Below are 22424 nucleotides of genomic sequence, written 5' to 3' on the forward strand. Positions count from 1 at the left end.
CTGTATACTCAGTATTTGTAAATTGAGCCCACTACTTGTATTTGTACACTTGAAATGTGGCTACTGATGCCTGGAAATGATGGATGAAAAACACACCCTGCACAATTTTCTTGAAGAATAAAAGAGTTGACACTGATCTTAGGGAAGTCCTTGTTTATATTTGGTCATTATCTTTTACCTCTTGTCCTCCTCTAATGGCTACAATCATTAAACTCCAGAGAAAATAAAATGCCTTAATTTGATAAAGCTGTACAAATAAGCAGTTGTAAACAATATCTAGAAAACTTAATACGCTATTCTGGGCATATTTGCAGCACCCACAGTGTTCCTTGAGGCAGTACCTACAAATAAAAATCTGACTTATGCAAACACCAAGCAAATGCATGGCTTTTACAGGTATGGAAAACTACCACAATCTAATCCCACTCTGCAAGGCCATACAGCCAGCAAAACAGATAAGACATATGTGTTACTAAGAGGTCAGAGAAAAATCCATTATTTTCCAAGTTTTTGAAATTATGAAACTTCTAGAAGAAAAGAAAATGGCAAATGGCAACATTACTGTGGGATGTCACTCATACACAGGAAGCAGCATGAAAGAAGATATGAAAACAACAAAAAGGGAAAGAAAAACTGGCTTACGGAGGGTTTATGTTACCTTGGAAGGAGGCAACAGATGTTTACTGTCTGAAAATCACCTGCTTATAGGTAATGGATATATCCAAAGTTGCGAAGGTGTTCCAGGGATTTTTGAACGATGATTTCAAAGCAGCATTGTTTTGGTAGGGAACACTGCATCAGTGCTGAAATCAGCATAGGAAAACCTTCAGTCAGATCCTGCAACTAATGCAAGTTTTGCTTAAATAGCAAGTGAGTGAAAAACAAATAACAACTTTGGTATTTAGCTCAATAACTGTATGACTGAATACATTTAAAATCAGAAACTATAATGAAGGGTGACTCAAATGAAGGAGATCCCACAAAACCTATTGAGAAGACAATAAGCACCTCTGTAGTAACAGTTATCCATTGAAAAAACACTGCTAGTTGCTCATTAAGGCTCAAGGTCTCCAGCTGTTCAACTTTGGCCCAAGAAATGTGGTAGTATGCCATTTGTCACTGATTCTTACTAAATCCTACACAGGAGAATAAGTTAGATTTCAGTCCTTCAGTTTTTCATCCAGTATTCAGACTCAAAAGCAGAACAGAAACAATCTAATTGTGTACTCTTAAGGTAGTGTATACAGTCATTTAAGTTCATTTACACACAGGTAAAGCAGCTAAAAGAAGGTATTCAGCCCTCTCATCTACCTTTAAGCCTCCTACTCTCCTCTCTTGTCTTGTTCGGAGATAGGAAACACAAATGCAAACCTTGTACTAAGTAGCCACTCTGCCCTTGTCAGAGGGTACGCATCAGTTTCACTTGTTTTGTCTCATTTCTTTTATTACAGTTGTATATACCAAGAAGAAAACCAGTAAAGCATTTAAGCTGTTAAGCAACTTCATAACATTCATATTGCTGGGCTTATTATTTTTCTATAGATAGAAGGCACTTTCATACAGGAAGCAGAATCCTGATACTACCAAAGACAGAAGAAATTTTGCTATAGGGATTTGCTAATAGGGATTATTAGCTGGTGAGCATAACAGTGTGTGTGCTTGAAGAGTGAATAACATGATTCACACCCTTTATTTTATCCTCTCTCTTCAGAAAAAGGTACACTGTCTGGCAATGAGAAAGTAAAGGGTGACTGGTATTCTGTCTTAACTCTTTTCCTCCTTCAGGGAAGCTGACAGCATTATTAGTTGCTGCACAGATAGTTGTGGAGGTACTTCCAGATTAGACTATCCAAACTCTGTAGCCTTACCTTTCTGAAAGGTCATGGAAGAAGCTTATTTTGTGGCTCTGTTTGTCAAAACAGTGTATTTCAGAATGCCTTTAATTACATTAAGAGAAAAACCTGCAAGGATATTTGTCTGTTCTGAAGAAATTAACCCCCCTTTAAAAAAAAAAAAAAAAAAAAAAATTAAAAAAAAAATAAATATATATACATATATATTTTTATTTTTAATTCTGGAGAGTTTCTATATTTTTGTCACTGAACTTTCCAGACGAAGTTTTCAACACTAAGAATCTGGAACACTGCAGATAAAATCTAGAAGTTTCAACATTTATCCATATTTAAAATGAACTCAATGTTTAGAATCACATGACAGCATTCTATGTAGCATTCCATCCTAATTAACTACATGTTGAAGAAGGAAAGAAGTTTCAAAGTGCTTACATAGGAAAGAGAAAAGGTCCCAGTTAGATATTTAATTCAAAATTTTTCCAGGTCCTTCCTCCCTTTTTAGTTATAGTTGTGTATGAAAATGGGATCAGCTACTGCAAGGTCAGGGAGAATAGTAATAAAAGGGAACATCATTATTATAACCTTTAAAGGTATATGCATACCTTTAAATATCTGAGGATATTTTTAGAAGACTCCTTATGTATGAGGAAACGGTTTCTCACATGCTGTTTGAATCTACAGTCCCTTCTACAGCTTCTGCGGGAGGCACGTTTTTATGGAATTAAGTTCTTATCACGGTTAAGGGAAGGTTTGCTACCAGCAGAAAAGGAGACAAAATGTCAGGCCAGATTTACGCTTCCATCTATGAACTTGTACATCACAGGGGTTTGGCAGTTTGAATACAAAAAGTAGAAAGATTATACATATTTGGTCTGTAAATTTGTACTTTTCTTCCACTAATGGATGTCAATTTTATGCTTACACAGAACTTCTTTGAGTGTGCTGTTTACTAACATTTTAAACTTTCCTTCATAGGGTCCCATGATGTTTGTAGCCTTGGACAGTGGAATAAAGCAGGGCTCTCAGTGAAAGCCATCAAAGGTCAGCTGTGCAAAGAGATTCTTTCTTTCTAGTAATTTCAAGCAACTCTATCATTTCTGTCATAACTCTGTGTTCCAGATAGATTGAAATTTTACACAAAATAGGCTGTGGAAAAGGGAGGAACTGGCAGCCAAGAGACAAGAGAACAATTAGACACAACTCACTGTCATTTTGGCAGCATTTCAATAATCCAGCACGGCCAGTAAATAACTTAGCTGGGTTCTCAGTTGCTAAGAGCTTTCTGATGCATGTTTTACTCATTTTGTATGAAAAGAATCTGGTATGCAAGGAGAAAGACATTTGAAGGACAGGCCTATATTTTGAAGGGCAGACAAAGGTCTACATGTCCATTTTACATTCTAATTGAGTGAGCTTAACATTGCTTAAAATGAAATTTTTAAAAACTTTTTCCATTCTTTGAGCAAAGGGGAAAATTTTTTAGTGTTTGGAAAAAAGTCCAGCCTTTATTCAAAAACAATCTTTGATATCTGACAGTTTCTTATCCTGCCCAGCTACTTTGGGTTGACAAGGAAATGTAAGAGAATGCAAACTCCCTTATAGTCCTCTCTGATGAAATGCACATGAGCACATATACACCTTTATATACCAAATATACATATGAAAATACACAGTCATATTTCTGCATATATGAACAGTGTCTCCATACATACGCTACCAGTCAACAAGCCAGGGACTGAAAGCCACATCCTGATATAATTACTAGATAGCTCCCTTGGCTAAATTTACCTGTTCATTTTTGCACTATCACAAGTGTTTTAACCATTATCCCTGAAGAGATGCTGCACTATTCCCTTCTTTGTTCCTCCTTTTGCATTAATTGATCCCTTTGTCTAAAATTTCCATCCTAAAGTTTTGTCACTGACCCTTCAGACTCCCACAGTATTTATTCATTGGTATTTCCAGAATCTAACTCCCAAACAGAAGTAACTTGTTTCCAAGCAGCTTTTTAAGATGCCTTCTCTTGTCCACAGCCTAAGTAGGTCACTGAGATGCGCTTTCATCTATCTTTAGAAGCTAGTTTATCCTGCACAGAACTTCCTGAAAAAGAAACACGAGTGTCTTTAGTACTCTAACCACCTTCATATTCTCCACCCAACATTTCCAAGAATGGTGCTGTAAATAGCATCAACGTGTCACAGATGACAGAGGGAAAATATGTCCCATTTTCCAGGCCAACCTCCGCTTGGTTGGACAGATGCATGTACACAAACACAGGCATACACACACGCACCACACGCATATTTGGAGAAGGGCACCCCCAGAAAGCCAAGGCAAAAGGTAGTCTTGGTTTAATGTGAAGTTCAGTGCATAACCAGTGTGTCAGATGAACTCCAGATTTAGGAGAAGTTCTCCAAGCGATGCTCTCCATACAAACGATGGAATACAAAAATTTGCCAGGGGACAGTTATTAACTTGCATTATGGTGACACTGGAAATGATCTGAGCATTCTCAGGTGCCAATTACTCAGGGAACCTTGGGAACTATTGAAATGAATTCTATGTTTCATTTTAAACAGGGGGATTTGCGCTCTACTTAAGAAACAGAAAAAAGCATAGATTATGACTGTAAAGCTGAATGCACTTTGGAGAGCGGTCAGAGGCTTTTCCTCCCCTGAATTTGCCAGGTAAATATCACTAGGATTAAAACAAAGAAAAAGAATCAATCTCCACCTTCTTGTTACAATACAGAGTGAGGGAAGCCAGGAAATACAGCGCTAAACCTGATGGTACACGGTGTCCTTAGATCACTTGGCCATTGTTTTCTCTCACAGCAGCACATGCTAATGATACAAAGAAGTTTAAAGTTTTTGGCTTTGACTTTTCATGTCACAACCATAATAAATGTGCACATTATTGTTTGTATTGCCATATCCTTCAGATGCACCGCCAATTTCTAGAGCCTGTTCTTGCACAGCCAAGGACAGGACTTTGCCCACAAATAGCCTGGCTGAATTCAATTAAGCATGAGCACCGCCATACAGATTCAGCTGCTAAACAGACACGGTACAACATGTTTATGTTACAAAGATACTGTATGAGTCAAATCTGATTTAAACCACCATTTCTACCACAGGAAGAACAAATATTTTTTGTTCTCCTCTAGCAAATTTCATTCTGCTTTAGACATTTTCATCTTGCATGATCCTAAGTAAGGCATCCTTAATTGCGTTTAATTAAAAAAACAACCACAAAATGAATAAAAAAGACAATAAAGTGTTAAACTCGGGAGAAAAGAAAGAAATAAAGATGTTTGTTTATTTGTTTTAAGGAATTAAAAAAAAATAAATATGATGAAGAACGAAGATGCAAACTGCAGTGTGGACAATACGCAAGCTTCTCCCTTTTCCCGCTGCCTGCAGCCACTGAGTCCTGTTACAAAGCCACACAGAACAACTCATTTTGGTGAAGAATTCAGACAGCATCTTTCACATTTCCGTTATGGCACTCCTCCTCTTGGAGACATGGAAAGTTTCCAGGGGTCCTTGGAAGGAGGGTCTCGGAAACGCAAGAGCATGCCAACAAAGATGCCCCCTTCTATTGCTCTTGAGGGCTCCTCATCCCCACCGCACAGACTTGAAGATCATAATGATATAGATTCTTCTAGTCTTCCTATGGCGTTTCAACAACCAGCACAGCCAAAGTACAGTTCCCAGATGATTGATCTCTGCAACTTTGGTTTTCAGTTCTATAGATCTCTGGAGCCCTTTGGAGCCAAGTCTATTAAACAAGAACCAGTGAAATCCAATTTGGCATGGCCCAGTAGTCCAGCATTTGTGCAGGCTCCTTATCCTTATTATCCTAAAGTCCATCCTGGCTTAATGTTTCCTTTTATCATGCCCCCAAATCTTCATTTCAGGAACCCTTTTCAGATGAAAAGGCCTCCAGAACCATCATTTCAGAGGGCTGAAGTAAGAGAAAGTGGTGAAAATAAACAGAAAGTGGAGAGAGTAGATGTCAACCTTCAGATAGATGACAGCTACTATGTTGATGTTGGGGGTGAACAGAAACGCTGGCAATGCCCAATGTGTGAGAAGTCCTATACATCCAAGTACAATTTGGTTACCCACATCTTGGGGCACAGTGGCATTAAGCCACATGCTTGCAATCGATGTGGTAAGCTTTTCAAGCAACTGAGCCACTTGCACACTCATATGCTAACTCACCAGGGCACCAGGCCACATAAATGCCAGGTGTGCCACAAGTCTTTCACTCAAACCAGTCACCTTAAGAGACACATGATGCAGCACAGTGACATCAAGCCTTACAACTGCAGGATCTGTGGAAGAGGCTTTGCCTATCCTAGTGAGCTGAAGGCGCATGAGTCTAAGCACGAGAGCGGCCGAGAGAACATTTGTGTGGAGTGTGGTCTGGACTTCCCCACGCTGGCTCAGCTGAAGAGACACTTAACAACCCACCGTGGCCCAATACAATACAATTGCACTGAATGCGATAAGACCTTCCAGTACCCAAGTCAGCTGCAAAACCACATGATGAAGCACAAAGACATTCGTCCATATATCTGCACTGAGTGTGGCATGGAGTTTGTGCAGCCCCACCACCTCAAACAGCACTCTCTAACTCACAAGGTAAGCCATCACATGTTGAATTCTCACCTTGTGTCACACACAAGCCCAGGGACTACAGATTCCTAAAAATAAGTCCACCTCCTTGAAAAGTGGGTAACCAGCTTATAAAGTCTCATGCAGGCCTTCTGCCAGCAGTAGAATTTCATGCAGAACATATGTCCCAAGTAGTACTGGCATCAGCATAAGATAGATAATTTTGTCAGACTTAAGAAAGTATGTGCAAAAACATTTCGTTACAGACAAGAGTACAATTAAGCCACCTGCATTACTTCCCACAGTTCTACTCTCTCTGTTTCTGGGTTTTACCTTCAGAATGAGCATCTGTAGAACAGCATTTTGCAGATCTATCTAACCTCAAAAAAATTTACCAGAAATTTTCCTCTGAAAAACATGCGTCTATCTTTGCTTCCCCTAATTGGGAAGTAGGAGGATACGCAGTAGGATGTGTGTGCGCAGCAGAAGAATGTGTATTACTCATCCAATTTTGCAGCGTCATTGTAACAAGACACGTAGGGGGAAAAGACCCAAGAAAAATCCCCAGTTGTGCATAAGTTACCCAGAATGCTACTTAACGAAAATGGACAAGAGGACTGTAATCCCACCCCATCTGCATCAAGTGACAGTCTTACCACAGCTGTAAGGAATGACAACTATTTCAGTTCAGATCGGGAACAAGCTCTGAGAAACATCCAGAAAAATCCCTTTAAAAATAGGAAATACGTAAGTGTTCCATTCAAGAATGTCTGTAATTAGGTTATCCACCTTTATAAAAATACAGTAAAGGAAAATTAAAAATCCACATATTTTATAAAAATATACTTCCGGTTCTGAATGTCTTTTCCTTTAACACTTAAATTTTGGATTTTGTACAAAAAGCATTAAAAACACAGAAAGCTACAATGTTTTAATTGTACAAACACATTTTCTCTTAAAAAAAACCCTCAGCCTCTACTTCCACATTTGCTGTTACTATATCTACTCTTGCTGGATGCTCCTTAGATTTACTATACTAAAATCTACTTAATTTAAAACTTGTTTGTTTATTTTGTTTGGTTTTGTTCTGTTTATGTCATGGGAAATGCAATGCCCTTCAGCCTTCAGAGAGCTTCTGCTTCTTTGTCCACAGCTGCAGGTGGATTCAGCTGCAAACACAATTAACAGCAGTTAGCTGCCCAAACACATCCTTGAATCAGATAGCTTGATGCTTAGAATTGCTGGGCATGTTCACAGCTTCAGCTTTGCAATTATCTTTGTGAAAACCACTGACTGGCACAAAAGTGACTGACATTTCAAATCTTCTTTGTAATGAGTTCTATGGGAAGTAATAATTGCTCTTGGCACTGCGCTAGCAAATTTTCACTATCTGCAACAAAGTTAAACTCTTGAGGTGTTTCATGGTAAATTCATTGGTTTTTGTAATATCTAAATGACTCATAGGAGCTGGTGGTTAGAGAACGTATTTCTGACCAAGAATACTGGATCGCATATCAGTGAATTGGTTGCATGGTGTAGAGGCTGTTATAAATGCTCTGCAAGCACAAGCTAAAGCAGGGACACTCCATTAGGGTTGGTGTAAATTGCACAGAGTTAAAAATATTTTTTCTTCATTAAATATAATACGTAGAGCTTTGTTTGGTTATCTTACTTATCATTTATTTCAGCTTATTTTCAATAGCTCTCTGCAAAACGGGAGTAGTTCTTAGCCTGAAGCCAGTGATATTCAGTTACCATAGCCAAACATTTTTTTGATCTCTTAAGTGGTTAACTTTTACTTTTGGTCCATAGATGTGCACATTTGACCAGTGCTTCACATAAGCAGTAGAGAAGGACAGAGAAGCTCTGCTACTACATCTCGCTGACATGCAAATTTAAAGATGGAGACAAAACTCCTAATTTTATTGCACTTAGATGTTGTTTTCCATCTCTGCTTCTCAGATTCTTGCAAGAATTTGCCAAGAAAAAGAACAGTAAACATAAGCATATACTGCTTGAACAAATGATGTTAAAGGCAAAATAATGTATTACCTGCTTCGCTAATCCAGAATGAATAATTCATATACTGCCATACTAAAGATGAAATAACTTAGAAACTGTTCAATCTACTGTTTTTTCTTCTTTTCTTTCAGGGTGTGAAAGAGCACAAGTGTGGAATCTGTGGCCGGGAGTTTACTCTGCTGGCCAACATGAAGAGACATGTCCTGATCCACACCAATATCAGAGCCTATCAATGCCATTTGTGCTTCAAGAGCTTTGTGCAAAAGCAGACTCTCAAGGCACACATGATTGTTCACTCTGATGTCAAACCCTTTAAATGCAAGGTGAGTGTATTTCCTTTGTGGCAGAGACATAGTAGCATAAAACGATCTGCTTTCCATTCTTGATCCAGGCTCTGCTTAGGCAGCACAAAAAGAATGGATCTAAATTTCTGTGATTTGCTTCCTTCCCCTCCAGTATCTGTAACTTTAATCCTGAAGTATTGTTTCCCACATAGTGAGCATATAGATGCCACCACAGCTTAAGGGCAGCAAACACACCTGACAATTGTCCACAACAACCATCCAATCTGAAGTCTGAGTACTTCAGTTCTTAGCAGCTTCAAGCACTGAATAAACACGCAGATCAGGCTGGGGCCTCCACAGAGGACCATGGAAAAGCAGCAACCTGGACTTCACACAGTGATGCTGTGCAATAGTTCAGGGAAGAACTAAACGAAAATAACAGCCATACAGAACTGCAGAAGGTATTTGAATGGGTCAAATGTAGTCACCAGACTGAAATTCAAGGCAGGGCATCAGTATCTTAGCAAACCCAATATCTGACTCTACATCTATTATTTTTACTTATTTTCTGGTCCATTATTAGAATCATACCTTATAAAGGCAGAGATTGAGGGTTTTACACCTGCTTTGATCTGCTCTAAGAGGGCAGTAAATAAGGAGAGGAGCATATTATCCAGTTTATGTGTAAGTAACAGAAGATTGATCTGGAAAAAAATTCTAGAACATTTTCATCCAACATCTTTATGGAATTAAATATTTTCTGAAATGGACTCTCTCTTTCAAAAGCAGATCTAGATGAAAAAAATTGACTGGAATTATTTTGTCTTGAAAAGTGTAGAACTTTGAAATGTTATATGAAATTATTGCTTTCAGTGACAGTTTTAATAGGAAAATATCAAAATCAGTACTTTTGAACTCATTTTTTCTTGGATAACATTGAAGTACTTCATTTCAAAGATTTTCAGTGTCAACATTTTGTTACAGTTCAAATGCAATTTAAACATGTACATTTTAAAATGTTATTTTGTATACTAGCACTTAACCTATGTTGAGAAAATGGTTTTTCAATATTACTATCAATATCCAAATACTGTAAAATAATTACTCATCTACTGAAAATCCTGTGTAGTTCCATATCAAGTCCACTGGAGTCTTTTTTCCTCTGAACACACCTGCAACCCTGCCTTCATTCCCTTTTGGTCAAAGTCATCTTCTACCCTTCAAATTTCAGAAAAGAAACTCGATTGTTTGATCAGGTGTTCTGGATGCAGTACAGTGGATCCATGCTACTTCAGAGACAGGTGTAGAGTAGCTGGAAGCTTGTGTTCCTGGTAGGAAAATGCTATTTAAACTTGGAATGCTAACAGTGTGAGCCAGGAATTGGGCTACCAGCAGTTTACTTTCAAACCAGTAACAACAGCTCTTTAGGAACAACTGTTTTTCTTCTTTTTAATTTTTATTTGTTTGTTTGTTTTACTTCACCATCACTCAACATTTCTAGGAGAAAAGAAACTACAAGTACAATGAAACAGTATGTACTTTGGCTAATAGGGTATGAATCAATATTAATGACCCTAAGTGGACTGGAGATCATAACAATAAGCAAAGGGAGAACAAATGTTTGCTCTTTGGCGCTAGGAACATCCCTAGTCTCACCGGCAGAGCCTTTGAAGGTCTCACAAGTTTCTCTGGCTGGTATTCAGAGGGTTAAGGCAATGACCAGATAGCAGCCTTTTGGCACCAAGCTCCTCCTCAGCAGAAGGAAGGATATAGCTGTATGAACAGCCTGCTTAACAATGGCTCACATGTCTCCAGGGAACCGCCTGCAAATAGATTTCATCTTGCTTTCTCTTGTACTTTTCAAAGCTTCCTGTTTTCTCACGGTCCTTTTGGACAGTTTACAGTCTTTCTCCCTCTCCCTCTCTCTTTGAGGAAAGGAACACCCTTCTTATGAAGGGGAAAAAAAAAATAAAGAAGAATGCAAGGGAAAGAGAGCACAGCAGTAGCCTTTCTACTTTACCACGTGCAGTGGTTTTCTTTACCTTTTTCTCACAGCAAAGAAAACACTATGCTTTCCTATGTGTCTAATCACAGCTAAGCACAGACTCCCTGAAAAGAGGGAGTAGCAAATAGTTGTCCCTTCTGTTTCCTCACCCAGCTGAACCTGGATCTGTGTTTCATTTTTCTCTGAAGAATGAACATCCCCATAGCTTCTGAAGGCCTGGGACCATGCTTTCTTCTTATCTGTTTTAAACAAAACTGCAGAAGAGTTCTGAAGGGGCTGCTCCAAATGGTGTATCAGTGCTCACTGTGACTGTCAAAGGATGATTCTCTGAAATTTAAAGTTCCTTCTTGTACAGAAGTTAATAATGTTCCTTATCAGCAATAAGGAATGTGATGAAGCTTTCTCACATGCAGCCAGCAAAATAACAATTGCAGCAGATATTTTGAACTTGCTGCTGTAATTACACAGTTAAAGGTGAGCCTAAACAGTTTTGGTTTACAACTGCAGATCAAAATATATTCTTTCTATGTATGAAGGAGTGTACTTGTTTTGGATGAACTGGATCCTGCCCTTGACTGGAAGCCATCTTCTGTGAGAATTAGTCTCTGTGTCCATCTGGTGTTGCTTTTTCAGAAGTGTCAGTCTACACTGCTTTTACCCATTGCATGTATGGTTTTAGACCAGGAGTTTAAACCAAAGAAAAGATAAGTACTTTGGGAAAAAAACAAAGCACACTGACAAATGTAGAAGGGTGCTACTTCATGTAGTGGTTTAGGAAGACAAAATGTGTTGTTGATCTGAGTCAGCATTTCTAACACACTGAAGCCCAGACAGTGCATCAAAATGTGTTCAGAAGACTTACAACTGATGTCGTTCTTTTTGGGATGAGAACATTATTTTATCTGAACTGGAGAGTCTAAAATAAGGCCCACAAATAACCATGCTATTCCTGTTATCTCTATGTCTTCCACATGAGCTATCCATCCATCTGAATGCTCAGATTCTGTGTTGCATTCTTTTCCGTGGTTTTGGATCATCAGTGCTCTCATCCCTGTCTCACAGAGGAAGTAAACTTCCTAGTTTGGTTGCATCTTCCTAGTTTGATCTGCAGATCCAGTCCGTTGTGTGTTAGTGAATCTCACCTCGCACTGCCTTGCTGTCTTCCAGTACATGAGCCTTTGAACTGCTCCCTTCATGCTCTGAATCATGGGCATTCATCTGAAATTTCTCTTGTCTCTTTTGAAAGGGATCTCACACATCTCACCTCTGGTACCATTTCTTCGTGTCTTCAGACAAGACTTCAGGACAAGAAGAAATTACACATCCCTAAGATTATGCAGGACTTTAGGAAATGGAAAACCTACCTTTTTTTTTCAGAGAAACAAAAATATTATACTGTAAGGGAATAGCCCTTAGGAAGTTGCCTTGCTAGAAAGAAATGGTGCTACTAGACACATTTTAATACTCAGTAGTCTATAAAGGCACAGATTTGTGTGAATCTGGCCAATAGCCTGTTGAATCAGATTTTCCTCTAATATCAATACAGAAGGAGAAGACCTAGCCATCAGAAAGAAAAAGCTGCTGAGAACATAGCTCAGACAGAATAGAAGCAGATAGCCAGAGGCTTTCTGCTGGGAAGTGTTAGAGAAGAATTATTACTGATGTTCTTATAGGCAGAGAAATATTGATACGTTATAGGCTGTTGAAGAAGCTGTCAATATCTGCTCTTCTTAGGATTTTTCTGTGCTGCTCAGTGCATCTTCTCCTCTTTGATCTTCAAGGTCTTTTCCAATCTGGGTAATTCTATGATTCTATGATTCTATTCTTTCCTCACAGCACATTCAGAAGGTGTTTTGGTGCTTTCATTTCCCTGAATATAATTCATTAGGTACATTCACTTTCTTAGAACACAGTGGAGAGACAGTTTTCATTCCTGAGGGGATGGATGGCCAGTCATCATCAGATATCTTACTTTTACAAATTCCTAACTCATTTTCAGCAGCTTTTTTTTTTTTTTTTCTGTGCACTTTCTCTGGGAACATCTTGTTGATAAGTTTATTAGCTGGAATATGTTATTAAAATCATTGAGAGAAATAATGCATCTGAAGTAAAAATCACCTTAAAAGCAAATGAGTGTTTCCAGAATTTTTCTTTTTGAAGCGTTCCATCAGTTCTGCTTGTTTACAAAAATGAGTACTCTTCAAAATTTTTACATCAGCAAACTGCTTTTCCATTTTGGTTTCAAGAGCAAAGATTGCGCTGCTGCTTCACTGAAAATCATTTCACCACCTCAGTTCCATCCAAGGATTCAAAAGTCAGATTAGACCAAAAGTTTTGTGGAGCCTCATTAATTGCTTTTTAATCATTTTCTGCCAAATAAGTACTGTGCTTGATAAAATTCCTGCAAATCAGTTATAGTGACTATGTCTTGTATACTAACAAAGATGGTGGTAAGATTATTTGGACAGTAATATTATTTGTCTAAAATCAGTGGGGGAAAGAAAAGAAAAGGAGTAGGAAGCAAACACAGAATTTTACATAGGACGGAAATAGCTGCTTGAACGTGAATAAAATTATAAATCCTATCAAGGAAAGACAAGAAGACAAGTAAGGCAAGAAGTTAATAGTACTGATGTCAAACTCCCATGTCTTGAGACTACACTTGATTTATAAGGGATGGAACTACAAAAGGCTCATCTAGAAAAACAACAATGAAAAAAATTCTTTATTGTTTCATCAAAGGGAAACCTGTAGGATCAATAGCTCAGTTGACAGGAACACGCTTCGGGGAAAGCTGAGTCATTCTTATGGCCCCATGCCTGTTTAAATTCCAGCTTACTCACCAGAGACATCAAAATACAGAAACTGGTAAACAAAAGATGAGAAAATCAAAGACAACGGGGAGAGAAAGAGGCAAAGAAAAAAAAAGGAATTGTTTTTTTCCCCAGCTTTAGGCAAAATGTGCAGTCACTTCCAATACACTAAAGGAGAAGTGATATTCTGTTTGACTGTTTCAAAGAAACTTCTCATTTAATTATGTTTTCCCATCTCTGCCTGGTATTACTTTTGAATAAAGGATAGCTTTATAAACTATAAACAAAATAGTTCACTGGGATAGAAAGTTATAATTTCATTGAAGTCTAGAGCCTTTCAGGTTTCATGCTTAACTCTCTCCACCTCTTATAACACTCCCCAGTTGTAAGTAACCCACGACCATCTCTTAGTCACCATTTACTAAAAGTGATAGCAAAACAGAAAGCCCTTGAGAAATCACATTAAACCTTACATACTTCTCTGTAGACTTTCACTCATAAAATAACCTGCAGCCAGAAGTTGCCATGGCTTATGCTGGGTAAGATACGTTCTATTTGCTTTTAAACATTTTAGCCTTGGAAATTCTCTGACAAACTAATTAGTTTCATTTTATGTTGTTGTTTTGTTCTGTTTTTGCTTTTTGACAGTTGTGTGGAAAAGAGTTTAACCGAATGCACAATTTAATGGGACACATGCACTTGCACGCGGGCAGCAAGCCCTTCAAGTGTCCCTACTGTCCCAGCAAATTCACCTTGAAGGGGAACCTAACCAGGCACATGAAAGTCAAACATGGGGTCATGGAAAGAGGATTTCATTCTCAAGGTAATGTTTATGAGCAAAGTTATTCTCTGAAAGGTTTGGCATATGCATATCCATAATCTTACATGGGTCTTTCCTACAGGCAGACCAATGCTACTGTAAGAGATGGAATCCTGTAAGCCTGGGAGTTTGTTATTAACTATCTAAATTACCTCTGTGCTACAGATCAGAACTGCCCAAGACAGCAGTTCTGTTCTCTGAGACCTTTCAAACAAGATTTCTTATGACATAGAGGTTACAGACGGAGGAGGAGGAGTAGTTGGAGAAAAAATTAGATGGTAATGACAAGAAAGTCATTTTGGCATACTAACTTGCCATTTTCAGATGACAGGGAGAATGCAATCAGTAGCGCTAAAGCAAAGGATTTATCAAGTCATAGCAAATGTTCTGTACTTACGCTCACAAGCTCCATCACTACAGAAAAGGTGGAATATCAACAGCCCTGCAATGCTGCTCCTCGTATGCAGGTATCCCTGACACACAAGCAATAGTGAGCGGGTGTGCACTCAGTTTTAAGAGACTTTGGCACACACAGCTGATCAGGACATGGATGAAATTGCACTGATTTTCCTAATGGAGGGTGGTGTGATTATTTATTTATTTCTGAATAAATTTTACAGTTTTGGGGATATTGGACAGACCATGGCCTAGCATCCATCAGCAAGCAGACATTTTGCCGCACAGTTGTCTAGTTTGTATGTTTCCTCTTACATTTGAGGTATGTCCATGTGGTTTTAAACATGGAGATGAACCATAAATCCATTCAAAGCTGACAGAAGCAAAAAAATCTGGAAATTTTCACATGTCTTGCTTGTGGTTTATTGGATTCCTGGCTAGAGTGGAAATGGAAGCCCATGTAACTCTACATCTGGGAGCCTTTCTACTCAAGACACATTTATTCTGTGCTATACTGATGAATCTGATCCTGAGCAAAGGCCACAAGCTCAAGTTCACATTACAGAGACACATAAATGAGAGAGGACAATCTTCCCTTATTTTAAAGTATATGGAGCTCTGACCACTCAGGCAGTATCTTCCACCACGTATACACACATTTCATAAAATCAACCTTATGTGCTATCCAAAGAACTGATGGAATTAGGAAGGACTGTTTGGAGAATTTTGGTATTAACGGTGTTTGCTTAGAGTTTCTGGACAAATAATTTTTTGATTAGAGTTTCTGGATACATAATTCTATCACAGGTAATATTTCACAGTGTTCCTCAAAGTCAGGCTTTAATGCAACCTAACACATATGGGAAACACATCTTCTAATGATATTTGGCATGAAACGTTCAAAGATTCTAACTAGTAATGGGATAAATGGCTCTCTTCTTTCCCTTTAGTCACCTACAGCACTGTGCAAGTTACACAATTACTTGTAATTGAAGACAGCCTAAGTGCTTTTCAGTGTACAGAGATTCTTCAGCCCTTGAGGCTTATCTGACAGGAGACAATTTGTAAGGGCTGCCACCTGCTCATGAGCCATTTTAATGAACACAACACAGTTGCAAAGCAGCAGCTGCATCTAGTGAGGCTGCATAAATCCCACAGACACCGGATCAAATTACTAAGAGGAAAAAAAATATCCAAGCAAATAAAACAGCTTCTATCACAGATTTTTGCTGTTGAGTGAAATATTCATCCCTGTAGTGTCACCTTTGTTTAAATTAAGATGGACTATGCCTATAATATCTGAATTTTCCTTTGTAAATCCTGATGGTCAGAGCACATTTTGAGTCCACTGTTGCCTCCGGGGCAATGTCTGGGTTTCTAACAAAGAGGAACCTCTCTGACAAATATTAAGACAAAACAGACAAAGGACCACACTCAGACTTACACTTAGCAGCTCAAAATCAACATTTGATTATGATGATTTCCTCAAGCTGAAGAACATAGAACATTTCAGTGACATTGGATAAGAGTGGAAAAGTCAGTGAGAGATGAAGTTTTAGACTGATGGAACATTGTTGTATTCTCTCTTTATAGTAATATCTTTGAACAGGATCATCTGCAGAACAACCACATTAAAACATTTTAAATCTCTTCCACTCTTCTGGAAAGAAAAAAGAAAAAAGAAAAAAAAAACAAAAAAAACCCAACAAAATACAAAAACTGGAACTTTGATTATGGCATGTGATGGTTTAGATCAAAGCCTTTGCTAAAAAAATAGGAAGAAGGAAGTGGGTAGGTTCACTGGCAAAAAATAGTTTACAAGAGGCCAGACACTTCACTTTTATTCCTAGCTCTCTCTCAAATGTCTGGCATGTACAGCAAAATGTTATGTGTGTCCTGACCTGGCTGCGAGGTAAATACAATAGTACTCTTTTAACAGTATCTCAAAGGAGATGTAAACATTAAAGGGCTCGGAGATAGTTGAGTGGAAGACAAAGGTAAAACATTAAACAAAGGCCATCTCAGGCTTTATGTTTTAACCATGTACTGTATAGATGCATTTGCTGTATGTAAATTGTTTCTTTTCTCCCTCCTTGAAACACTGCAAGGTTTTGGAAGAGGGAGAATTGCTCTGTCCCAGACAAATGTGTTGAGAAGCTTGGAACAGGAAGAGCCCTTTGATCTTTCCCAGAAAAGCCAAGGGAAGGGGATCTCATTTCATTCGGATGGCGAGAGTGCCAAGGGAAGCTCATGCCAAGAAGAAGAGGAAGACAACTGCTATGAGGCAGAGCAGTACAGCCCTGGTGTTTATCATCATGACAACAACAAGTTGTACGTTCCTCAAGATCTGTCTGGAAAACCACAGTGCATGATGAAGGGCCTCAGAGAGTCCTACTGCAGTGAGAAGGAAGAAATGTTAAGTGAGGGAGGACTGGAGAAGAGAGTAGTAGGGGATTCCAACAACCAGGAGAGCCCAGCAGAGACAGACCTTGCAAACAACAAGGAGCACCTGAGCTTTAGAGCCTTTGAAAAGGCCAGTCTGGGGCATTCTCTCTCTGATTATTTGTATTTCAAGCACAGGAGCAAGAGTCTGAAAGAATTACTGGAAAGAAAAATGGAAAAACAGACAATGCTTATAGGCATTTAAATGGACGTTTTAAAGCAGCTGAAAAATGAGAAACAGATAGCTTTGAGCATGAACTGTAATTTACCAAAGCCTGAAATTTTTTAGTAGTCTTTACAAGTGAACAAGCCCAAACAATAAAAACATATTGAAGTAAAAAGCATACATGAAAAGAATAAAGTAGTCCACAGAGATCACAAAACGCAATAGATTTTGAACTATGAGATTTTTATCCACTTGGTATACAAGCAGATGATAGGGTGGGTACAGAAGTTTATTTTCCTCTATCTGGTATTGGGGATGCTATATGTTACACTCAATTTTCTAGTTATCAGAAAAAAAATAAAGTACTCTAGTATTTCATTTATTCTCTGACTAAATATATTAGACAGCGTCTAACCACAGGTCTCAAAAAATCTGAAAATACTGAACATTTCATGCCATAAGCAAGAGAACTGTTAAAGATGGTGAGCATAAAAATGCCATCCATCTCAGATCACTTCATATACTACTGTGACTTACATTGAGGAATGGGGAAAAAATTACGAAGAAATGCTAACATTTCATCTTGTGAGACAACAAAGTGCAAAAGTGTAAGGCTTTGGAAAGGCTGGAATTTCTTATGGTTGCAGAAGCTTCTTCTCTGGCAAAAGGACTGCCTGTGTTTTGACGTGTTTCATTTAGTATGGAAGCATTCAGCTGATCTTCAAATGAAATGGCATGGACCGCGTTGACATTTTGTTCTAATGTCTGCTCACACCAATACACTTAATGAGCAGCAGCTCGTAGCATTTGCAAGTATTGCTGTAATTACACATAAAACAAAGAGAGTAATTTCATTGAGAAAATGATGTAATTTTGCTGTTTCTCTTCCAGTTTATCTTGGCAAGATATGATTTTTAAAATACAAAGCCCAATCAGATTTTATTTTGGAAGGGATTCCAGAAAAGAGACTAGTAAGGGTGAAGCAATACTTCACAAAGAAAGAGCTTTTTTTTTATTTTCTCTTATCTGAGTCAGAATTTTTCCCTCATTAACACAGCTTGACCAGTGAGCTCCTGGCCTTTCAGAATAATTCCACTCATGCTGTTTTAATGAGTCATTCCCAGCTTTTTATTCTGATTCAGATTCATGCAATTATATGTTCATTATAAAGATGCTAGAAGCACCTTTAAGCACACTCCATCAATAGCATTTTTTGGCCAGCACCTTGAATCCTACATCTTCAGCATACAAGACTAGTGGGCCCAAGCCATACTGTTACTTAGAGGAAATAAAGATTTTAAAAGTCATTTAATTATTCCAGTATAATTTTTGGAAATTACAGCTCAATAGGTTAAACTCCTTTAAATATGGTATTTCATTTCCAAATACTGTCACCTTCTTCATTTCCCTACCAATATTTTAATTTGAAATACCTTGTTATCATGCTTGATGTTTATTATGTAGGTAACTCCAAAAGTAATGCCTTCTGTTTTTATTTATTTTTCTATGGAAACCCCAAAAGATACAAAGAGCAAAATAACACAATTCTGTAGAAAAAAATTCTCAGCTACAAAAGACTGTTTTCTGGCATAGTCAGCACCACTGGCTATGCATTTTCATCAGCAATGAACATGATCCTTCATGTCAAGCTCATAACAATCTGCACCGGTGGAGATGGCCTGCTCTTGCCATCACCACTGCTGAAACTCACCACCCACTGCATCATTGTGCTCACATCCACTGTTTGGTCTCCATAAACATTCAGCAAACATCAGTGAATGTCAGTGGGTGCCATTTTTTTCATCATGGAGGAATTCAGTGACACACCTTTGCTTCATACATACCTCCATGTCAGGTGTTATTCTGTCAGAGTGCCCCTCTGCTGCTATGTGTCATATGGCAACAAGATGCAATGGGATGTTGGTGGGAAGGCTCAGCCTCTATTGTCATACCACCAACGTACATCTCTGATGTCACGGGCCAACATAACATAGGAGGCATTACTTTTGGAGAAGTAATATTAAATACGAAGTCACATATGTGTGGCTTACTAATACAAGAAGCATGTTGCTGCAGCTCTCTGCTATTATAAGAAACCTCTCATGTTACAGAAGGAATAATTCTCACACCAGTTAATCAGCAATCACAAAGCAACTGTACTTCTTTAGAATACAAAACTGTGCTTGTATAGGCTGAGGCTGTAGGAGGTGGTTCTATTTTTCAGTGTTCAGACCTGGCATAATAAGAGTTCTGAATGACTAGGAGAATAAGCTGTTGGTGTAAGAAGTTTATCAGTACTTTTCACTCCTCTAAGTATAATTAACCATAGTTGATGTACAGAGTTTTTAAAAATAAAGAGGATATATAAAATTGACGTGGAATGTAGGTGACTTCAGGACTAGTCTGAATGATGTCTTTCAAAATAAGGGTATTTTTTGGATGTTTTATCATATATGTTTTTTATGTTTTTTCATATACATCCAACTTGTTTCTTGCTTCAAATGCAAGATAACTCCTCTTTAAAGTAAAATGTGTACAGCTGCTTTCTTTCTTGGAAAACAGGAGAAGTGATCAGTCAGAAATTCAATGTAATCAGTTGTCTCTTAGAAAAGGGAAAAATGACAGTTACCTTCCTGGTAATGTCTTGCTTCTACCAGATGGAAGTTTCAGCCAACAGCTGAGTACCACAAACTCTTGGAAATATCTCTGTCAAGCTGGTACACTTCAATTCCACTTCTGCAGCCACAACAGTTCCTATAATTACATGAATAAGCAAGAGATCAGGAACATGGCTGCAGTTCCTATATTTTTTTTTCTTTAATGCAACTTATATAACTTGTATATTTATATAATTTGCTAAACATATACATGCAGAAAGTAAAAGAATACCCAGAATGGCAATGCTGTTTGGGATTAATTTGTAGCATACATCACTTTTCCTGCATTCTTCCTAGAAAGTGGAGAATATTCTATTACAGTGAGACTTGGAGAATGTGCCCAGTCCCACAGTCACCCTAAGCTCATTCACAAGCACCTCAGGCTAACTCATGTTAGAGCAGTAAATAATTTGTTTAAAAACTCAAGTCGCAGGTCAGAGGAATCACAAACAAAAGCAATACTGAAATAAAGAGACAAGTGTCAAGTGACCCGTGCTAAGGGATTAGGAGGTGGCAACTCTCCATGCTGCAGAATGTAATGTAGCTGAGTTTAAGACACTTGTTATAAAGAGGCCTCAAGGGACAAATTATAAGTGAAATAACAGCCTTCATTGTGAAGCACCTTGCTTGTCAAATGTAAGTTATTTTCACACTATTTACATTGGCACCATTCTGGGAACAGACAGTAACAACCTTTGCTTTTTAATAGCTTTGAAAATGCTTTATAGAAGTTTACTCTCATAATGAAGCTATTTCCCATCTCTAGATTTTGAGGGATTAACTTCCTTGTTTTCTCTGAATAGAGGCCTGGTAATTCTGCAGAGACATTTTCTGTGTCCTGACCCTGGAACAATCTTTTTCTTTCTTTTTTTTTTTTTTTTTTTTTTTTTTTTTTTTTTTTTTTTTCTTTACTGCTTCCTAAAATGAGTCTCTCCACTCTCTTTTTGCAATATTGTAGACCAAAAAAATGCTTGTATCTCACTCTTCTCTGCTACTTGAACTTTCAGCTTTGATACAATAATAAATTAAGGCCCAGTCTTCGTCACATGTATCACATCCATTTAGTTTTCCTGCATTATTACAAAAGCCAAAGTTCATTCCCTTGGAAAGCATCAAAACAAATGAGAGTGAGCACAAACGCATACAGCTGAGATATTTTCCAAAACAGATGCTCAGGAAACTTTGCTGATTAAACAGTAAATGTGCAACAGCATAATGAGGTTGAGAAAGTGAAGGCATGTGGCTTGTTAAGTAGGATGTTTTTCTGCTCTTTAGAGCAGCAAAGAGAATTCTGGAAGACGCTGTTGGCACAGAATAGAGGATGAAAATTCAAAAGCTGGATTAAGAAAATCTGCGTATGAAGGAACATAATTTTTCTTAAGAAGGAGAAGGTGTAATCTGAAATAAGTGACGTTTTGGGTTCGGCCACAAGGACTCAGACATCTCCTTGTGACATGGAGTTCTCTTGTCTGCCGAGCAGACTCTGATTTGTTATAGCAAGGACAGGTGCAATGTGCTCAGTAAATCAAAGGATAAAACACCTTATAATAACATTATAACAATTCTATCCTGCACTGTGCCTTACCAAACAGGCCCTTGGAAAGTTACAAGATACACCTAATTCTACCGCACTCACTTCTTTACAAATCTGTCTTGATCCCATGGCTATTCTCTGATTTCTCTCTTCATATGGTGCTGCTGGACTCTGCTATTATTAGTGTACGGTTAAGAAGTAATATAAGTACTGTATTTATTACATCAAGAGTTTCTAATAATTATTAACAGTTTTGAAAATAAACTTTGTCTGCTTAGCTGAACAAGATATAACAGAGCTAACATTATGTACTCCTAACAAGTTTTGCATATACTACAGTGTATATTTATTTCATGCGAAATGCTGGGTTGTTATTTGAAACCCAAACTCAAAAAATGGACCAACTTTCTGAATTCTTAGTTTCCAGCATTCAATTTCAGTAGTAAAAGCATATATGATGTATTGTATTAACTTAAATATATACTAGAGATGCTGCTGTACTTTGTGTTGAAATGGATCTGGAGTTCTTGGCACCTTTGCTATTTTACATAATAAACACATGGGGATGATCTGACAAAGTCATCTGTGAAGTGTGGTCCTTTTCAAGGAAAGCCTAAATATATGACAGAGGGGCAATTAGGAGACAAGGGAATAAGAGCTGCCAGGTTCCCTAGGACAAAGTGATCATTTTACTGCTACAGACTGCAGGGAGAACGTAAAAGTGATTAAGACTGATTTTGGCATTTGTTAATTTAGCCTTAGACAAGCAAAAAAAGTAACATTTATCTTAATGATACTTCAAAGATCTGC

General features: G+C 38.0%; 1 protein-coding gene across 2 annotated transcripts in view; it reads left to right on the top strand.

Moving 5' to 3' along the window:
* Positions 1-22192, top strand: part of ZNF366 (zinc finger protein 366) — a 35817-nt gene extending 13625 nt beyond the window's left edge. The window contains exons 2-7 of one of the 2 annotated variants that reach the window (XM_015848875.1): positions 2829-2894; positions 4433-4540; positions 5185-6502; positions 8629-8820; positions 14248-14422; positions 16924-22192. In XM_015848875.1, the coding sequence (XP_015704361.1) occupies positions 5204-6502; positions 8629-8820; positions 14248-14422; positions 16924-17462 (2205 nt within the window). In that variant the 5' untranslated portion in view covers positions 2829-2894; positions 4433-4540; positions 5185-5203 and the 3' untranslated portion in view covers positions 17463-22192. The remainder of the gene's footprint in view (positions 1-2828; positions 2895-4432; positions 4541-5184; positions 6503-8628; positions 8821-14247; positions 14423-16923) is intronic. The other variant, XM_015848874.2, reaches the window with a different exon arrangement.
* Positions 22193-22424: the final 232 nt, after the last annotated feature.

The sequence above is a fragment of the Coturnix japonica genome, chromosome Z, assembly GCF_001577835.2.
Source record: "Coturnix japonica isolate 7356 chromosome Z, Coturnix japonica 2.1, whole genome shotgun sequence".
Classification (NCBI taxonomy): Eukaryota; Metazoa; Chordata; class Aves; order Galliformes; family Phasianidae; genus Coturnix; species Coturnix japonica.